The sequence below is a fragment of the Polyodon spathula genome, chromosome 24 (genome assembly GCF_017654505.1).
Source record: "Polyodon spathula isolate WHYD16114869_AA chromosome 24, ASM1765450v1, whole genome shotgun sequence".
Taxonomy (NCBI): Eukaryota; Metazoa; Chordata; class Actinopteri; order Acipenseriformes; family Polyodontidae; genus Polyodon; species Polyodon spathula.
Genome location: NC_054557.1, coordinates 18,752,069 through 18,770,770, shown reverse-complemented (window position 1 = coordinate 18,770,770; position 18,702 = coordinate 18,752,069). Strand labels below are relative to the sequence as shown.

General features: G+C 45.1%; 2 protein-coding genes across 6 annotated transcripts in view; one reads left to right on the top strand and one right to left on the bottom strand.

The window, feature by feature from the left end:
- Positions 1-17,708, bottom strand: part of LOC121298908 (rho guanine nucleotide exchange factor 1-like) — a 30,753-nt gene extending 13,045 nt beyond the window's left edge. Inside the window, exons 1-15 of one of the 5 annotated variants that reach the window (XM_041226213.1) lie at positions 17,493-17,708; positions 11,356-11,424; positions 10,993-11,061; positions 10,432-10,545; positions 9,596-9,694; positions 8,781-8,823; positions 8,458-8,563; positions 8,018-8,158; positions 6,313-6,342; positions 5,644-5,661; positions 4,663-4,762; positions 4,173-4,269; positions 3,473-3,508; positions 2,027-2,197; positions 1,695-1,821 (exon numbers count right to left, since the gene is read on the bottom strand). In XM_041226213.1, the coding sequence (XP_041082147.1) occupies positions 1,695-1,821; positions 2,027-2,197; positions 3,473-3,508; positions 4,173-4,269; positions 4,663-4,762; positions 5,644-5,661; positions 6,313-6,342; positions 8,018-8,158; positions 8,458-8,563; positions 8,781-8,823; positions 9,596-9,694; positions 10,432-10,545; positions 10,993-11,061; positions 11,356-11,373 (1,169 nt within the window). In that variant the 5' untranslated portion in view covers positions 11,374-11,424; positions 17,493-17,708. Of the gene's footprint in view, positions 1-1,694; positions 1,822-2,026; positions 2,198-3,472; positions 3,509-4,172; positions 4,270-4,662; positions 4,763-5,643; positions 5,662-6,312; positions 6,343-7,085; positions 7,320-8,017; positions 8,159-8,457; positions 8,564-8,780; positions 8,824-9,595; positions 9,695-10,431; positions 10,546-10,992; positions 11,062-11,355; positions 11,425-17,492 lie in introns of those variants that run through there. The other 4 variants (XM_041226215.1, XM_041226214.1, XM_041226216.1 and 1 more) reach the window with 4 other exon arrangements.
- The window catches only part of LOC121298909 (B-cell antigen receptor complex-associated protein alpha chain-like), an 11,643-nt gene continuing 9,170 nt past the window's right edge, over positions 16,230-18,702 (top strand). Inside the window, exon 1 of the mRNA XM_041226218.1 lies at positions 16,230-16,471. The gene's annotated coding sequence lies outside the window, so the exon portion shown is untranslated. The remainder of the gene's footprint in view (positions 16,472-18,702) is intronic.

The window sequence follows — 18,702 nt, the reverse complement described above, 5'->3', positions numbered from 1 at the left end:
CAAGCAGCTGTTTATTAATTCACTCGGAACAATAAAATCAACCCAATCGACCCTCGTCTGACTGTCAGCCCAATTTCTCGAGGAAGCGCTATTACTCCTTACTGGTCGAACTGCAACACACACACACACACACACACACACACACACACAAAGCCGAACAGCGGACTATATAGAAAACAACAGAAATGAGGCAGGTCAACTCTCAAACAAATAGTCCTGAAACCGGGGTGGGGGTGGGTGAGCCCCCACAGCCCTTTCTGCTTGCCCAGTCTGAGAAAAAGAGCTTCAATACATCCAATAGTCTTTTTTCTGGACCTCACCACACACAACCCCCATTGCACACATATACAAACCACGACAAGACTCAGCTATAGCGGATACATAAGCACTGCACAGACCACAGGGATGGTAATCAGACTCCTATTGCACAGCAGTGTCACCCATTCCAGGTTTTACTACCAGCTTGATTCGCCCTCGGTGGGTACAGGCAACAAGCTCAGGTCTGTCTTATTATTAAAACTCATAGTGAAACCAGGAACGGATCAGACTTCTACGCAGCGGGAGTCTTGCTTCCATCCCCTCATACAACAGAGCGCTACACAAGCCCATATTGTGGGTTTTATTTCTGCTTTCCAGTCACCGACCTGTGAAAACGAATTCTTACAAAAAAAACAACAAAAAAAACAAAAAAAACACATGAAGCAACTCAAAAACAAAGACTACAGCGACGCCACAGAGCGCACAGGCAGGGGTCAAGAACACCCTAGGGCACTTGTAAAGCAGCTGTGAGTGTTATTTCAAATGGCTTTTTCACATTGGCCCCCCCCCACTCTGAATCTACCTGGCTTTGAGTTTGCCTGGGGAATCCTAAATGCACTGAACAGCCTCCTTTATTCCATTCAAACCCTGTGGCATGTTTAACGCTGGCAGCTCCACCTAGTCTACTTTTAAATAGACAGGAGCGGTTAAGTGAGGCTGGCAGAGCTGAAATTAATCTGCTTCGCCAGTATAAAAGACCACAATGGTCTTTAGCGCATGTGTTGTTAATGCAAATATTAATAATACTATCATTAATAATACTACTACTAATAATGATGATGATAAAGGTGGTGACAAGAAAAACACACTGTGCCTTTCTGTATATATTAATTTAATATCAGCGACCGATCTCACTATCAAGTACTGACACTAATGTTTGCCAATCTCTGACAAATGTGAATGGGGCTCTAAATGTTAGAAAGAAGACATGAAACAGACAGACACAGACAGATAGGGTAGGGGGTAGGGGAGGCTGGGTAAGGGGATGTCTCCAAATATCCGAGATGTTCTTCAAAGCAGCAGTTTTTCAAAGCAGCAGCGGCAGCAGCAGCAGCAACAGTGAGACACCAGACAGGTAGGCAGGCACCTGCCTAGATCCGCTATTCATCGCCAAGGGAACTTTCAACACGGCCCCTAAACCTGGCACTGGGTAGAATAATGCACTGATCTGATCCCTTCCCTTCCCGTCTTCCACTGAAAATGTATGCAGTTTGAGTGAAACCTGTCAGTCTGTGTATGTGTGTGCGCGTGTGTCCATCAGTTTGCTTAATTTATCTATTAAAACGTGTCAGTGTGCGTGCGCGTGTGTCTGTATCAGCATGTTAGTATCAGTGTGTCTGTCCCAGTGTTAGTGGGGGTATCAGTGTGTCTCTCACCTCTCGCTCTCCAGTGCTCCCTCCTCCGGGGGGGTCTCGTTGGGGGTGGGGGGATCCCAGACAGCTCCTCCTTTCCACCCCTGATCAGAGGGGTCTACTGAACCATCAGGGCGAAAACTTCCCTGAGCTGAGAGAGAGCGAATCAATGACCTGTATTCCTCAGGTTGGCTTTCTCTACACTCCTCTACTCATTCCTGTCTAAAAAAAACTGCACATCCCCCGATTCCATTCAAATCATGATGTTGTGACCCTGCCTCCCTTCCCCTTCTCCCCTCACCCCACTTCCTCAAGCCCTTCCCTCCTCCCTTTCTCCAACTGCCCTTCCCCCCCACCTGTGTCCACCAGGTTGCTGTCTCCACTGGAGGTGATGCTGATCGTCACAGTCGACACCTCGCCAGTCTCCGCAACCCCCACAGGCTTGCCCCCGCCCTTCTGGCTGCTGTCCGGTTTGAAGGGTAGCCCGGCAGAGTTCTTGCGCTCGGAGTTCGGTCTGTCCTTTTCACCTAGACAGACGGAGGGACAGCATTCACAACACACACAGAGCAAGGGTCAGCGAGAGTGACCACAGGCAGACAGACTGACAGCCAGCCTCCGATCAGCACAGACCAAAAGAGTTTTAATTATAAAGTAATGCTGCATGATGCAGTTGGTCCCTACCCAGCTAAAATGCTGGTCAGTGGAAACACCTGTAGTGTAATTGCCTATTTATTGATTGACTGATTAGAGATTTATCTCCCAAAGGATCTAGAAGATTCAGCCTATAGGTGACGGTCAGAAGCAATATATTTACTATGCAAGTTGTTTCACCTTTAATGGAAATGCCATCGGTGGTATATCTGCTGAAATATGCCTGTTGCCACACCTATTTTTCTCATGTCAACTGCTCTAGGTGGAAGAACTTTATTTCAAGAACATTTCTCTTACATCCATGCATGGCAACCTCATTTGGGGATGGATTAAAATATATATATATTTTTTTTTTTCAGCCTTTTTCAATATTTTATGCATGAAAGGGTTTTAAACTGTCTTTTAATATGGCTGTCATCTGGAAAACCTCAACGCAATATAAAACTGACAAATGAAACATCAAGAGGAAACAAATAAGGTGCCAGTTTGTTTCCTTGGTTAGTAAAAGTCATGCTACTACCCAAAACTCTACAGGTGAGACAGACTGTTTGATCCAAACCCAGACAAATGAGGACAGAGGTCCACCTAGAGTTGGAAGAACTGGGTTAGTACTGATGGGAGAGAAGTGCCAATCGATTAAGTGCCCCCCCTCCCCTATGAAAAACAATCAGACAGAAACTGCAATGAGCAACACACAGGGCTGGAGTTGAGACTGCAGTCTGAATACTGCACTGCACTAAACTGTACAGAAACTGCCTTTCCCCTTCATCTGGAGGCCTGGGTTCCAATCTGGGGGGCTAGGTGGCGCTAGCGGGGTAACAGAAGGTTTGTAGAGAAAGGTACCTAGTTCCTCTGTCGTATTCAAACCCCAGCACTCTGCAATGCTTATTAACATTTTTAATACAGTTGTTTTTAGTTCAGGACATTTCATCCAGGAATGGATTTGGACAGGCATGCCAAGAGATAGAGAGATATTCCACGCAGAAGTTAGAGACTTTTCCAAATGAGGGTTTGAGAAGTAATGGGAGAAGACGACCCCCCCCCCCCCCCCCCAGTGTTACTTTTGGTACATGCAAACGTGCATTGGGTTTAGATCAGAGAGGAAGGGCCCACTCTGAGAATATAGGGGGAGGGGGAGGAGAAGGGAGTACCTTCAGTCTCTACTTTACAAGCTCTGTTTTCAACATCTGCAAAACAAATAAAAAGGAAAAGGTTTTTTTTTTAAAAAAAAGGTAAATTACAGGTGGGGTGAAAAAAAAAAAAAACCCAGGAGAGAAACCAGCAGAGACAATCAATGACAAGCAGACAGCGTACTCTCCCCTTTGAAACAACAGCAAGGCGCTTCACTCATACATGGCATGTGCATTGCTCTCTAGCGATCGCTTCAATCACTCACAGTGGTTCTGTTCGCTCCAATACCAAGTCTTCTCTATTTTAAATCTGACTCTCTCCTGGCTTGGAGTGATTTGCTTAAATTACACCCTTTTCATTTGTTCTCAGCTCTTAGACAGCTGCAGATTTCAAGTTAGCCGCAATATTATATAAGTAACCTGAACCTGGGTTCCAATCTGGGAGACTAGGGGGCGCTAGACTGGGCATGGATAATGTTTGTGTTATGTGTCCAGTAGATGATTCTCTCTGTCCCTGCTGGAAGTGAAGAGTATAATAATAATAATAATAATAATAATAGTCATTTAGTAGATGCTTTTATCCAAAGCGACTTGCAGAGACTTGGGGATGAACACTATCATCAACTGCTGCTGCTGCTGCAGAGTCACTTCCAATAGGACCTCTGTTTTTATGCCTCATCCGATTTGTGCAATACTGCGTGTGCGTGTGAGAGATACATACTGCTGCCCCCAATCCAGCGCGCTGTGTCGGCCAGGATGCTGGGAAAGCGCTTGTTGCTCCCTTTGGAATGATCATCGAACTTCTTCATCCCGGGGATCTGAGGACAGACAGACAGGATCAGCATTCACTGCAGCGCTGAATCAACGTGATCGACCAGGTCACTGCCAGAGTCTCAAACATAAAACGACTTTAATTGAAAACTTTCAATGCAGGAATGTGTACTTAAACCCCAGCCTGCATTCCTGTGTAGTTTCAATGCAGGAGTATTTACTTTAGTTCTCAATAGGACAGCTACACATCGGGAGAGTCGATGTTAAACTCTCTGTGGCTCTCTGTGTCTCCCTCTCTCCATGTCTGTCTGTGTGTGTCTATCACTGTCTGCCCCCTCTCTCTCTCTCTCTCTCTCCCTCCATCCATCCATCCACCCCACCTCTCTCTCCTCTCCTCTCCTCTCCACTCCTCTCTCTCCATCCCCCTGTATCACTGTTACCTTCTTCCGGAAGAATCCTCTTGATTTCTTGCTGTCTGTGGACTTGCACTTCACTCCCAGGTGCTTCATGTAGGAAACCACAGCGCTGAACATCGACGAGCTGCACGCACACGCACACACATGCATGCGCACAGAGAAAGAGAGAGACAGAGGCACACACAGAGAAAGAGAGAGCGACAGAGGCATACACACACAGAGACAGAGAGAGAGAGAGAGAGAGAGAGAGAGAGAGAGAGACACAGGCACACACAGAGCGAGAGAGAGGCAGACAGAGGCATACACACACATAGAGACAGAGAGAGAGAGAGAGACAGAGGCACACACACAGACAGAGAGAGAGACAGAGGCACACACAGAGAGAGAAAGAGAGACAGACAGAGGCACACAGAGAGAGTCAGACAGCGAGAGAGAGAGACACAGGCACACTGGCACCGTGTGTGTGTCTCACTCTCTCTCCGTCTGTCTCCGTATGCCACACAGAGACAGAGAGAGAGACAGAGAGAGAGAGAGAGACACAGGCACACACAGAGCGAGAGAGAGGCAGACAGAGGCATACACACACATAGAGAGAGAGAGAGAGAGACAGAGGCACACAGAGAAAGAGAGAGGCAGACAGAGGCATACACACACAGACAGAGAGAGAGACAGAGGCACACAGAGAAAGAGAGAGGCAGACAGAGGCATACACACACAGACAGAGAGAGAGACAGAGGCACACACAGAGAAAGAAAGAGAGACAGACAGAGGCACACACAGAGAGAGAAAGAGAGACAGACAGAGGCACACACAGAGAGAGAAATAGAGACAGACAGAGGCACACAGAGAGAGTGAGACAGCGAGAGAGAGAGACACAGGCACGCGCACACACAGACATGCACGCACACACACAGAGAGAAAAAAAGTGGACAATTTAGACAAAAATGGGACATTAGACACAAGTGAACATTTTAAAGAGAATGCAGAAGAAAGCATCGCCCTCACTTAAATCTTTGGACTTTTCTAGGGGGGAAATATGGAAAGATAAGAATTACCCTTTGTGGCAGTGCATGGGGGCAGGGGGGTATTACAGTGAACACAACGACTCCCACATGATGATCCAGATTTGAATAATAATAATAATAATAATACAAATGAATGGCTGCTTCAGTTAAAGAAAATATCAAGTATAAACAGATAGTGTCTGTCTGAAGCAACTCTCCTCCATACACAATACGACTCTTATCACATGACAGGCCCTGAAGGGACAGCCCCATCAGTGAAGGGCCCCAGACAGAGTGCTCTACTGTTCACCGAGGCAGTGATGTCACTGCGGGGTCCCCCCTCCCCCCCACCCCCCGTGGGGCAGGCAGACAGACGCTTGCATGAAAATAATATTTCCATAGGGGCCTTTGTTTAAAGGTTTTTTTGTATTGTTATTATTTATTTATTTATTTATTTTAAGGCACTGGAGCCCAAACGCTGCTCTGCTTGACTCTCTTTAGTTTCAATAACACTGATGAAGGCACTAGAGCCCAAACGCTGGTCTGCTTGACTCAGTTTAGTTTCAATAACACTGATGAAGGCACTAGAGCCCAAACGCTGGTCTGCTTGTTTCCTAATAATAATAATAACAATAATAATAATAATAATAATAATAAATTTGATTCTCACCCCTTGTCTTCATCGTTGCAGATCGAGGGTCTGAAATGAGAGAGAGAAAAACCAAGTTAGAAGAGAAGCTCTGAGCACTCCCATTGCACAGCAGCGAGAGCCACTCCAGGGTTTACATTCAAAGAAAGAGGAGTCTTAGGATTAATATTCTTCTTATGAATACGCTCACAGAAGGAATGAAACTATTTTCAAGTAGAGTTTAGACCCTGAATGCGGATCGAATCAATGTGAAACAGATGAAAAGACCACAAAGTCAAAACGCTCTCCAGGTGCAAAATCAAAACCAGATGCTCTGATTGAAGACCAGACAGACAGATGCAGAGAATGAACCCACAATGCAACATTACTGTATATAACACACACACTATGAACCCAGACACGCCTACAACACTACTGTATATAACACACACACACACACACACACTATGAACCCAGAACCACACCTACAACCACAGGACAACGTTACTGTATATAACACACATACACATTCAAATTTAGCAGAGAAAAAAGTTGTTTGGGACACAAATATATTTTTCCTTGAAAATATTTTCCTTTTTTTTCCCCCACTTTGCTTTACATCAGGGAGAAAAAACAGCACACGAGTCTCTCGTGCATTTGCATCTTCAACATTGTGCCCTGCTGAAGACTAGCAGAGTTTCATTCTATTAATCCACCCCCATACGAGATCGTCGTGCACAAAACGGTTAATTCAGTAACAAAATAAAAAAAATCGAATCGATCACGCCTGTTTATTAAACAGGATTTGGGCTCACCGCTTGAGTAGCATTCTTCCTGCGTTTTTTTCTCCAGATCTAAATTGTTTCGCCTCTCCGTCAGACTTGTAGCCTCACGCAAGTAAACAAACCCAGACGATACTTTGCCGTGTTTAAAAAACGCTGAGAAAATCCAGCACATGTTCCGTTAGGGGAGTCTAGACTGGATCTGGTTTCAAAAGTGAAAAAGCCCTCCAAACACACAAGCCTCCTTTTAAACTCTACAGCATCATGATGCAACCCCTGCGCAATACTGGACCACAATTCAATCACAGGACCCCACCCAGACTCGGCCAATCAGGGAGCAGCCCCCCTCCCACCCCCCAGCGCCTGGCCAATCAGTGTGAGCAGAGGTGACATCACTCTCGAGGGTTCCACTGTGTTTCTCTCTAAGAGTCTTTGTTTGTGTTATACACAGCAGGCTTTCTCTCTCTCCTCTCTGGCTCACTGCACTCCTCGGAAATTCAATCTCGGGTTTCTCTCTTCTGGTTTGGAGAGGTGCCCAAGGGAAAGCACTTTGTTCTGCCAGCGTGGCATGTTTTTTTGTTTGGTGTCTCATAATGCTTTGTTGCTCACATCTTTTGCACAGACAGACACAGGACACACAAACACAGACACACAAACAGAGACACACAGACAGACAAAACGAGAGAGACACACAGAAACTCCTAGTGAAAACAGGAATAGATCAAACTGCTCTGCAACAGGAGTCTTATTGCCATCCCTGCAGAAGTCTAACCCTATCAGCTCAATTATCTGACGCACACGTCAGACAGCTCTGGTTTAAGGAGTGCGCCCCAGTCTGGCACCCCAGCTTGCACTGCACTGGTCTCGCAGGGCCCACTGGATCTCTCCCAGTTTGCACTGCACTGATCTCGCAGAGCTCACTGGATCTCTCCCAGTTTGCACTGCACTGGTTCAGCGGGACTCACTGGATCTCTCCCAGTTTCTCCAGTAGCTGCTCGGCAATGGCGCGCTCTCTGGCCTCCTGCATGGCGCGGTCACATGACCTGATCGACTCCAACTCCGACAGCTCCAGTTCACAGGGAGTCATTCCCATCATCCTCTTCTGCCTGGGAGGGGCGGGAGAATAAAGAGATTTCTTTAACCTAATGTAGTACGAGATATCAGAGCTTACAAGCTGAAAGCACATCAGTCAACAGGGGAAGCAGCTGACTGGTTACTGATAGGCAAGAAGCCAGTTAAGGGATGGGGACAATGCCAGCCTCTCTGTTGCACAGGGCAACATGTTTAAAGTGAAGATGCATTCGGCTGGAACTTGTCCGTTTCTTTGAAACCTGCACATTGAAGCCCTGTGTAATGAATGAAAGCTCCCCTCCCCTCCCCTCCCCTCCCCTCTCATCCTCCTCACCTGAAGTCGTCCAGCTGCACCAGCAGCTCCTGAGCCTGCAGCGTCTGAACCTCTCGCACAAACTTCTTCTGCTGCTCCTCCGAGAACAACTCAGGACGAGTGCGATCTGAACAGGGGGAGGGAGAGAGAGGAGGAGAGAGAGAAAAGAGAGGAAAGAGGGGAGGGGAGAGAAAAGAGAGGGGACAGAGAGAGAGGGGACAGGGAGAGAGGGGAGACAGCGGGGTGAGTCAGATTGATTACATGAATGATATGTGAATTAACTATTAAAAGAATAGAAGGAAGAAAGAAAAAGAATGAATGAATGAATAGATAAATAGTCTCACCCAGTTCAAATGAGACATTTTGAGGGATCTGGACTCTTAAAACCTAGAGAGAAACAGAGCAAACAAACACACAAACGTTACACCCCCCCTCCGCCAAGGGCATCAATAACACCGCCAAGGGGTCAGCAACGTGGGCAGCGTGTGGACTAACCTGCCCTGCAAACTTCACGCCATTAACATTTTAAAAGAAACACTGCACTGTAGTTCTGGGACCTGGCCACCAGGTGGCTCCCTCACTATTGTTTTGCATTTCCCAGCTATAGACTATAGCAAACTGTATTCCAGTTTAAAAAAAAAAAAAAAAACACACACTTAGAAAGTTCTCCACACTGGCTGACTGCGTCTTTCTGCTCCAGTTCTGTTTCATGAGAGCTGGGATTTCGACTGCACTTGTAGATCTCTGGAACCGCCCCTCCTGCTCTGCCCTGGACTCGCAATGCGACCCTCAGCTGACGCACTATCCCTGCACCTTTGCGCTGCTAACCCATACGCTGTAGCTGTAACTCGCTGTAACCCTAACTGGCTGGTCCTAGTTCACGTTGTATTTTGGCAGAAGGATTTGCACGACACTGTATTTGAATATCAACCTTGCATTGTAACCCTGTGCTGCCCTGCAAAGCCTGGAAGTCGCCTTGGATAAAAGAAGTCTGAAAAAAATATATAATAATATTATGTATTTATTTGGCAGACAGCTTTATCCATGGTGACTTGCAGGTGTTATAGGGCAATACAGGGTTACAATGCAAGATTAATAATAATAATAATAATAATAATAATAATAATAATAATAATAATAATAAGGGAGAGTTACTCACAGCTCCCTTGTCGAGGAAGTTGTGGTAGAAATCAACAAAGTGCTTCTTGGCCTCTTTGCTGTTGAGATTTCTGAAGAGATCCGCGTGGAGATAACAGAGCTGAGAGGAAACAAGAGAGGGCTTAACAAGGGAGTCAGAGAATCTGCAGTAAATCTACACAGACATTCACACTGGAGACAAAAAGAATCTGCAGCAAAGTTTTGCATCACCTCATAGAATTTTAGGATTGAGAAAAAAAAAGTAATAATAAAACATAATTTAGATTTTTATCACATAAATCAAAGAAACTACAAAATGATATCGCCATAACATACTGAAAGCCATAATTGTAATACAGTAGTTTTTCTCAAAATGTCAAATTTCTTGACAGTGGCGACACACAGTGGCCAACTGCAGATTTTCGATTTTAAAAGGTGCTCCGTGCTGCCACACAGCCCTCAGTGGCTGGCTGAGGCACTGCAATGAAAGCAGATGCAAACTATTAAAAAGCTGCGCTTTTTTTAATGGACTCCTGTGGTCCATTACTAGGTCATAGTCAGTCTATTTTTGGAACGACTCTTTGCTGCCGCTTTTGTGCAGCGGTAGAACAGCAGTACTGCAGCTCCAGTGATTACAGCAAAAGACAGAACAAACAGTTTAAGAAAACTGAGGTCAGGATTGCTAGAGCAGACAGCCGTCTTTCTGATGGTTTTGTCTGTATTAAAAGGCAGAGTTCAGGCGTGTCCAATCAGTGAGATAATGATCGACTTCAGGGTGTGGAAGGAGGTTTAATTGGTTACAGTAGATGTGTGGGTCTCTCTCTCTCTCCCCCTCCCCTCCCCTCCCCTCCCCCTCACCAGGGGTGCGCAGTCGAACTGCAGGATGACGTGCTGCAGGAACACCAGCAGATGTGTGGGTCTCTCCTTCAGCAGCTCGATGCTCTGGAAGTGACTGCACTGGTCATCCACTGACTGGGGAGCCCAACAAACAAGCACACGAGAAATCAGAAGAGAGGAGAGAGGACAGGAGAGATCAGGGGAGGAGAGGAGAGATCAGAGATCAGGGGAGGAGAGGAGAGATCAGAGATCAGGGGAGAGGAGAGCATAGTTTATTACAGAACGTGGCGCTTTGAAGACAGCGAGACCTGTCCAATCTGGCGTCACCTGGGACTGGAAAATTGTGCCGGATTAGACAGTGTGCTGGATTACAGAGGTAAAGTAAAAACAGACCTAATATTCTATTTAACCCTAATACTCTAATTAACCCTAATACTCTAATTAACCTTCCTCCCCTCCTCTCACCCTAACTGTAACCCTAACCGTCCTCCCCTCCTCTCAACCCAACCCCCCTCATCCCAGGGTGTGCTGCTTCCCTGCTTCCCCCCCCCCCCCCCCCCCCTCCCCCCCCTCCTTCCTCACCGGGTCGATGTCGTTCTCAAAGTACTCATCTTCAGCTCCAATGATGTTCATTGCTGGATTGGCACGAGCCTAAAAACACACACACACACACAGAGACACAGTTTATCCACAATGCAATCTACCACCCCCACCCACTCTCTCATTAACTCTGACATGGTATGCCCCAAACCCACTTCCTGGATTTTAGGCATACCATGTCACAGACTTAATCTCCAAGTCACCTTGGATAAAGACATCTGCTAAATAAACAAATAATCCCCCCCCCCCCCCATTAAATTACCTAATGGAATCTTCCAAACCTACACTACTCCCTCCCTCCCCGGAACTCTTTCCCCCCTCCCCTTCTCTCCAGCTGGTTCATACCTCGTCTTCACTGTCCATGTTGCTGGGATAGGAGGAAGGGGCGGGGTCTCTCACTGTCAATCACTGTTCCTAAAACAGCAAGAACAAGCATGTCAATTATTACTCAACTAAATATTACTATGAAGTCATGTTTCATCTGTGTCCCCTCTTCCCTCTCTCGCTCTCTCTCTCTCTCAAGGTCATCAGAAGGTCTTGACAAAACTCAAATTGTTTCCTCAGGAAGTACGCCCATTTCCTGTCAGGCTGGGCGATGTGCCACTGCTCAGGCAAACGAGAGGGCAGCCTGACTAGCGAGGACCCCAAGAGGAGACGTAAACCACAGCTCAATACAGGCAGACAGAGGGTAGCCTGGCTGCAAAGGACCCCCCAAGTTCAATACAGGCAGCAATATTAACAGCGGTCATCTGAGGAATCATCTATCAAATCTGGATGCAGGTTTCTGGTTTTATGTTAATTTTTTAATTTTATTTTTAAGTTTTTCATATTCAAACACTCTTTCCAAATTGAAACAAGTATTGAATTATTCTTTCGTTTTAAAACACGCTAAAGTAGAATTCCTGCCACACAGGTCTTAAAAATGTTTTCAAACATACAACACCACCACCTAAGGATGGAAATAAGACTCCCACTGCAGGGTTGATCCAGTCCTGGTTTTCCACTGTAATTGTGGCCCGTGGTTCAGACTCACAGCTAGTGTGTGTTCAGTGTTGAGAGATTTCACAATGCCTAGTGTCCAGGCAGGGCAGGGCAGTGCAGGACACAGAAATACACACAGCGTGACACCTCAGATATAAATACACTAACAATCCTGCTGACCACACTATCAGCACAGCTCCTTCACTTCAAGAACCTCAGCTCAGAAAGAGTTACAGAGCTGCCAGAGAGACTGGGAGAGCGCCAGCAGTTAAAGAAAGAGTCTTGATACCAGGAGGTTCAAATCCCAGCTCAGCCACTGACTTTGGGGTGGGGGGTGGGGTGGGGGGGGGGGGGGGGGGGGGGACGACTCGGAGCAAGTCAATTCACCTCCTTGTGCTCCGTCCTTTCTCCTGAGAATTCGGATGAGACATAAAACAAACAAGGTCCTATTGGAAGTGACTCTGCAGTAGCAGTAGTTGATTCATAGTTCACCCCCCTAGTCTCTGGAAGTCGCTTTGGATAAACAGTGCTGGGAAAAACATCCGAACAAACTTATTTTTTTGTACCCAAAAATAAAACTTCAGTCAGAAACTCCAGTTGACAGAAACGCAAACCCCAAAGAGTTTCGCATCGTACCGACACGCTGCAGCACCTTCCCAGAATTCACACGACAGCTATTAAACCAGGAAGGTAACAACTGCTTCACCCGTGCAATCACAGGTAAAAATAGAACCAGGAATACGCCAGCGCCCGCCAGAAACGACATCCTGAAAGAAACGGAGCATCACCAGGCATTTCTGTCACTCGAACGACAGCTTCGAAGACAGCAAGTGGAAAAGGGGGCTCAGTCACGTGGGTGCGATTTCATCAAAAAAAAAAATACAGAATAGAAACAGCCTGCAAAGGCTGCGGACGCAACATGGTTTAAAAATAAACTGAAGCAATCTCAGGTTTTGTTTCTGCTTTTGTTTTCTGCTCTACTGACTAATAAATGAACAACTAAAACAGAGTTTTTTTTTTTTAATTTCTAACCTACAAAAAGGCGCCTGTTATACTTTTTTTTTTTTTTTTTTTTTGCGAACCAAGTAAACGTTTGTTAAACTTAAAACGCGACTCTTTGGTTGTTCAGTTCGCTTCAACAGCTACACACGTCCCAACGCACTCCAGCAGGTCATGTTAATAACGAATCACCGCGTGCCTTTGGGCACTCTGCGAGGCTATTGAGAAGAAGCAATGCAACAGCATGCAAGTAGCTGCTAAATAATCTGCGTTACACTTAGCGGCTTTTATTACCTTGTGCAAAATAACGAATATCCGAACAAACATCTAAATCACGGACACACACTAAAATGCCAGAGTCATCCCAGCACTACTAAACAATAAGAATAATAATGATCCTCACTGATGGAAATAAGACTCACTGCTTTTCCATTTAACAAAGCCTCAGATATTTCTTAAGCACTTATATACAAAGACGGCAATCAGACTCCTATTGCACAGCAGTTTCACCCCTTCCAGGTTTTACCACCAGCTTTACTAGCCCCCAGTGTGTCTAGGAGATCAGGGGTGTCTTATTATTAAAGTGCAACCAGGAATGGATCACACAGCTGTGCAGCGGGAGTCTGATTCCCATCCTTGCGTCAGGTCAGTTGCAGGACAACCGGAACGTACCAAAAAAACCCAAAAAACATAGAATTTATGAGTCACTGCAAGGAGAAGCACGCAGGGCGATCGCAAACATGATCAAAGGATCGTACCACAGAGCAGACGGAGGGCGGGGGGGAGAGGGAGACTGTATTACTCATGCATTTTTCTTTTAGGTGGAGGTGCAGGAAAAAAGCCACAAGGCTCGCTCCTGAATAGAGACCTTGTGTCAGAGAGGAAAGCACTGGAAAACACTGGGCTCCTTCATTCAGAAACACAGCAACCGTTTCAATGCACTCCTTCAACGTTTACTAACTCTACCTTCATCACTGGCCCTTCCCTTTAAAAGAGCGCCGACCATCTTTAAAATCCATCCTCTTACCTTAACTTTATTAACACGAGCCCCGAGTTTAATAAGACACACCCGAGCTTGGTTCCTAGACACACTGGGGGCTAATCTAGCTGGTAGTAAAACCTGGACTGGGTGCCACTGATGCGCAATAGGAGTGGTAAAATGTGACAGATGGGCAGCAAAAACAAGTCCCACTACAACCCAGCCTCTTCTAAAAGGGGATTCTAAAAAGGTGGCCAGGGATAACATCTCCGGAGCTAACAAGAAGTCAGAAAATAAATGAGTTGGCACCTTGGGTTAACGCTGCCCCGAGTGCGGCAGTGCTAACTGCGATCAGGGCTCTGGGGGTTAGTAAAAGGGCAAGGCAATGGGTTTGAAAGCCTGGCTGACACGATGACACTACCTTCCCTTTGTTTTCTGTCCCTCATTTCGTCCGTGTTGTGAGCGCTCTGCGCACTAACACACAATAGCTTTACCCTTCACAACACAACCCGTGTTTAGTAAACACAGCGGGCGCAGGAGCGCTTCACTCTTCCAGCTTCACCTCAAGCGATTTTCTAGACGGCAGCTCATGAACGTTACAGTACAGTGCAAAGAAGAGAGAGGCGTTTAACGCGACGCAAACAACACGGTTCAGTTTCCGACGGCAACCAAACAGGGTTGACAAAACCAAAAGAAAAGCGCAGCGGCAAATCAGATGCATTCGGGAAAAAAAACAAAAGGAAGAGAATCGGGCTGCGAACGCTACATTTTCAAGCTGGTGTAAACGGCTACAACCATTTCCAAAAATTTCAGCAATAAAACGCCTAGATTTCTATCTCTGGCTTCTGGTGACAAGGATACGCCACCTTCGGTCTCGCCATTTATCTGCATGGGAGTTTATTCCTTATATTATTAATGAGGTTTTATTGTTTGCCTGTTCTGCCTCGCGTAACACAGCATGTATGTTTGTCCGGTTTTTGTGTGGCTTGCATTGCTGGCTGGCTCTGTCGCGACGGCAGCGCGCTGCCTCGAAGGGAAACGGCGACACAGTTGCATTGCAGTTCTCTAACGTGACTGCAGGGGGGGCTGTGAAACTCAGGAAAGAACACAAAGGCAGCACTCTGATTGGCTGAAACAGTTCCCGGCATGAGAAGGGATGGCGGTGTGGTTCAGTTCTGCGGACCATGCAAAACGTTTCTGGGGGTGCGCCTGTATAAGTGCACGCACACGCACGGACACACAGAGGAGGTAGGGCCCAGACCAGCTCAAAGCCCAGTAAAAGAAGATTTAGACAAAAACTAAAACTCAACAGACCCTAGAACTGAGAACGACTGCAGCCCGCAGTAAAACGAGAATGAGACGCGGCCATTAGAATGAGATTTTAAAGCGACTGCACTTTTTAATGGAGTGCTGCTGCGCTCCGGGACAGGGGCATCAGTTCACACAGAGACACAGAGACACACACTCACAGTGGAACTGTGCTAGCAACTGACCCGGCCCCACCCTGCCCTCCACGCTAACAGTATTACGAGATGTACTTTGCAGCCTGGAAGTCATCCTGATCTCATCGTCGACCAATATCTCGTCCTTACTCTGACTTTCCCCCCCCCCCCCCTCTAGTTTCAAACAAAAAAAAAAAAATCCCAGTACAATTACTTGGATACACATGGTTGATTGGTTTGTGTGGGACCTCTGGCCCGGTTTTCAAACGTAGTGACTCTTAAAATGACCGACTGCGTTAATTATAATTTCTTAATAATAATAATAATAATAATAATAATAATAATATAAATAATAATAACACACCTTACATATATATATAGTATATATGATGTATGGTATATATATAATATATATATATATATATATATATATATTTATCCTATTTTTTAAATTGTAGTACATTAGTTTCTTTGATGTTTTTTTTTATGACGGTTTTCCGATGATTATATTTATGCCTCCCTGCAAAAGGCTACAATATAATACGGAGATCAACTGGGACAGAAATCAGCGTCCTATTGCACTGCAGTGCCACCCAGTCCAGGTTTTACTAGCAGCTTGATCAGCCCAAGTGTCTCTAGGGAACAAGCTCAGGTGTGTCTTATTATTAAACTCCTACTGAAACCAGGGCTGGATGCAACGGGAGTCTAGTTTGCATTTGCATATGCATATTATACATACATACATACATACATACATATATATATATATATATATATATATATATGTGTGTGTGTGTGTCAAAACAGGCAGTGACCCACTTCTCAACCTCATACCGCTGACTGATCAGTTATATTTAGCCCAGCGCTGTGCTGTACTGCTGGGCGAGGAGTGACGCTCATCAGCTAGAAGGAAGTTCAAACACATGCGGAGAACCACACGGCTCAACATGCAACTGACTTCACCAGATTAGCTACCAGAGAACGAGTTTCAAAGTGGCAGGAAAACCTGGAATGAGCGAACGTGCTTTGCAATAGGAGTCTGCATTTCATCTCATCCCTGGTAATATATATATATATATATATATATATATATATATATATATATATATATATATATATATAGTATGACTGCTGTCTGTCGGGCCCATTGACATCGCTATGGCAGGTCACTGTCGAATCACACTGGCATAACTTACTGGGTCTTACTGACACGCCTGCCCTGTTTGTGAAGTCGATTAAAAACAAAAACGGAACAAGAAGAAAAGGCCGATACAGTTACAGCTATAGGAAGAAAGGCTGGAGAATGAAAGGGCTGTTTTTTGTCGACACACTGCGGCGAGCTGCAGGCTGGTCTGTTGCAGCGCATTGCTCGGTTGCACTTGCGTGACTGTGTGACAATGTCGTTTCAGGACAGGCGACATTTCTTGGTGTTTTTTTTTTTTTTTTTTTAAAGTCCTTCACTAAAGACCCTGTTATAATTATCCACCGCCGAGAGCTGCTGAATGTTAAACCCGCAAATAATAATAAATACGAGAGGAGGTGAGGAGGTGAGGAGGTGGGGGGACCAAAACAAACCACACGGATTGAACGTGGCCTTTTCAAGCAATGCAGATTTAAAATATATACATATATACCCACATAAGCGTCTTTTACAAATCATAATAGTGTTTAATATCTATAACGCATGTCGTGACAAATATCTGAAAAAGGGTACAATCAAACCCGACTTAATAATAATAATAATAATAATAATAATAATAATAATAATAATAATAATAACTTGAATACATGTCGAAATAAATAAAGAAACAACTGATTTGGTTTTATATATGAAATAATATATTCTAAACTAGCTAGGCTATCGTTTGCATTAAAAAGACGAGAAAAACTACCGACTTTAAGTATATTATATACACGAAGTACTGTTTAAAATAAATACGCGTGTATTGCGGCGTGTGTCACAGTTATCCGGTTTTCTGCAGTGCAGTGGCGGTCACATAACGCAGCTAAGCGGGCTCGCCTTTGTGCAAACTGCATTTCTTCAAAAAGAAAGAGAAAAAAACCTACTACTTGTTACTTACCTTAGTATAGTTCTGGCAGCGCCACCGGTTTCCTGTTTAGCTCCAGCACCGCGCTTCAAAAAGCCTCATTTTCTGTTGAATAATAAAACTAATAAAAGATCCACGAACGCGGGCCGGTAGCCGATTGGAAAGCCTCCTGGGTTTTTTTTTTTTAACTCCCTCGATTTTTAAACTCAATGCAGTTTTTTTTTTTTTTTTTGCCCAGACGTTTTCCAAAGTTACAAGTTTCTCTCTCTCTCTTTCTCTCTTTCTCTCTCTCTCTCTCTCTCTCTCTCTCTCTCTTCCGGCCTCTTTCTCAGAACAGTTCCGGACTGTGTACGGGTGTGCCACCTTGCCGGGTTCCCCTCTCCATCGTCTTCCCTAAGGGAAGGGTGGCTGCTTCGGTCGCTGACTCGTCACTACCAGCTACAGGATCATAAAACACAAAACAAATATTAATCTGAATTAGAAACGGACTTGCGTCTCCCTGTACCCTCTATGTACTTAATGACCGTGTTTTGTGATGCATGTTCTGTGGTAATTATGTTTTTAAAAACCCTAAATATACAGGACTTGTCTATCCTTCCTGGCGCAATTTTTCCATCATCCTGCTTCCCTGTGGAATATATTTAGTACAGTTACAAAACAGTTCCACGCATTCTGTTGCCAGTCTCACAGCCTCCACGATCATGCTATGGGATGCACTGCTGACATTCAGGACACCTCTTTGCTACCGAATGAACTGCTCATGTCTAGCGTAGCCCATCCTGTGGTGGTCCGTTTTTGGGGTTCCCCTCTCCGTCCTCCGAAGCTTGAACGAGTGACGGCTGAGAACAGACGGGCTGACGAGATAAAATATATATTTAAAAAAAAAAAAAATCTACAAAGAATAAATAATAAATAAACCAAAATTAGAAAAAAAGAGAGGCGTGTGTTTTGTCACTGGTCGGCTTTTTATTTTAAAAAAAGGCTTGGCAATGTTTTATGTTGATATAATTATTTATATAATTATTGATATAATTATTTAATGCAAGCTAATATTAAAATATTTTTGTTATTTTATTTATTCAAGGGTACCAAAGCAGTACACTTTGAGAAGGGGGCTGGTTCATTATCTTCTGTGCTTTGAGAGGGGGGCTGGTTCATTATCTTCACTGTGCTTTGAGAAGGGGGCTGGTTCATTATCTTCACTGTGCTTTGAGAAGGGGGCTGGTTCATTATCTTCACTGTG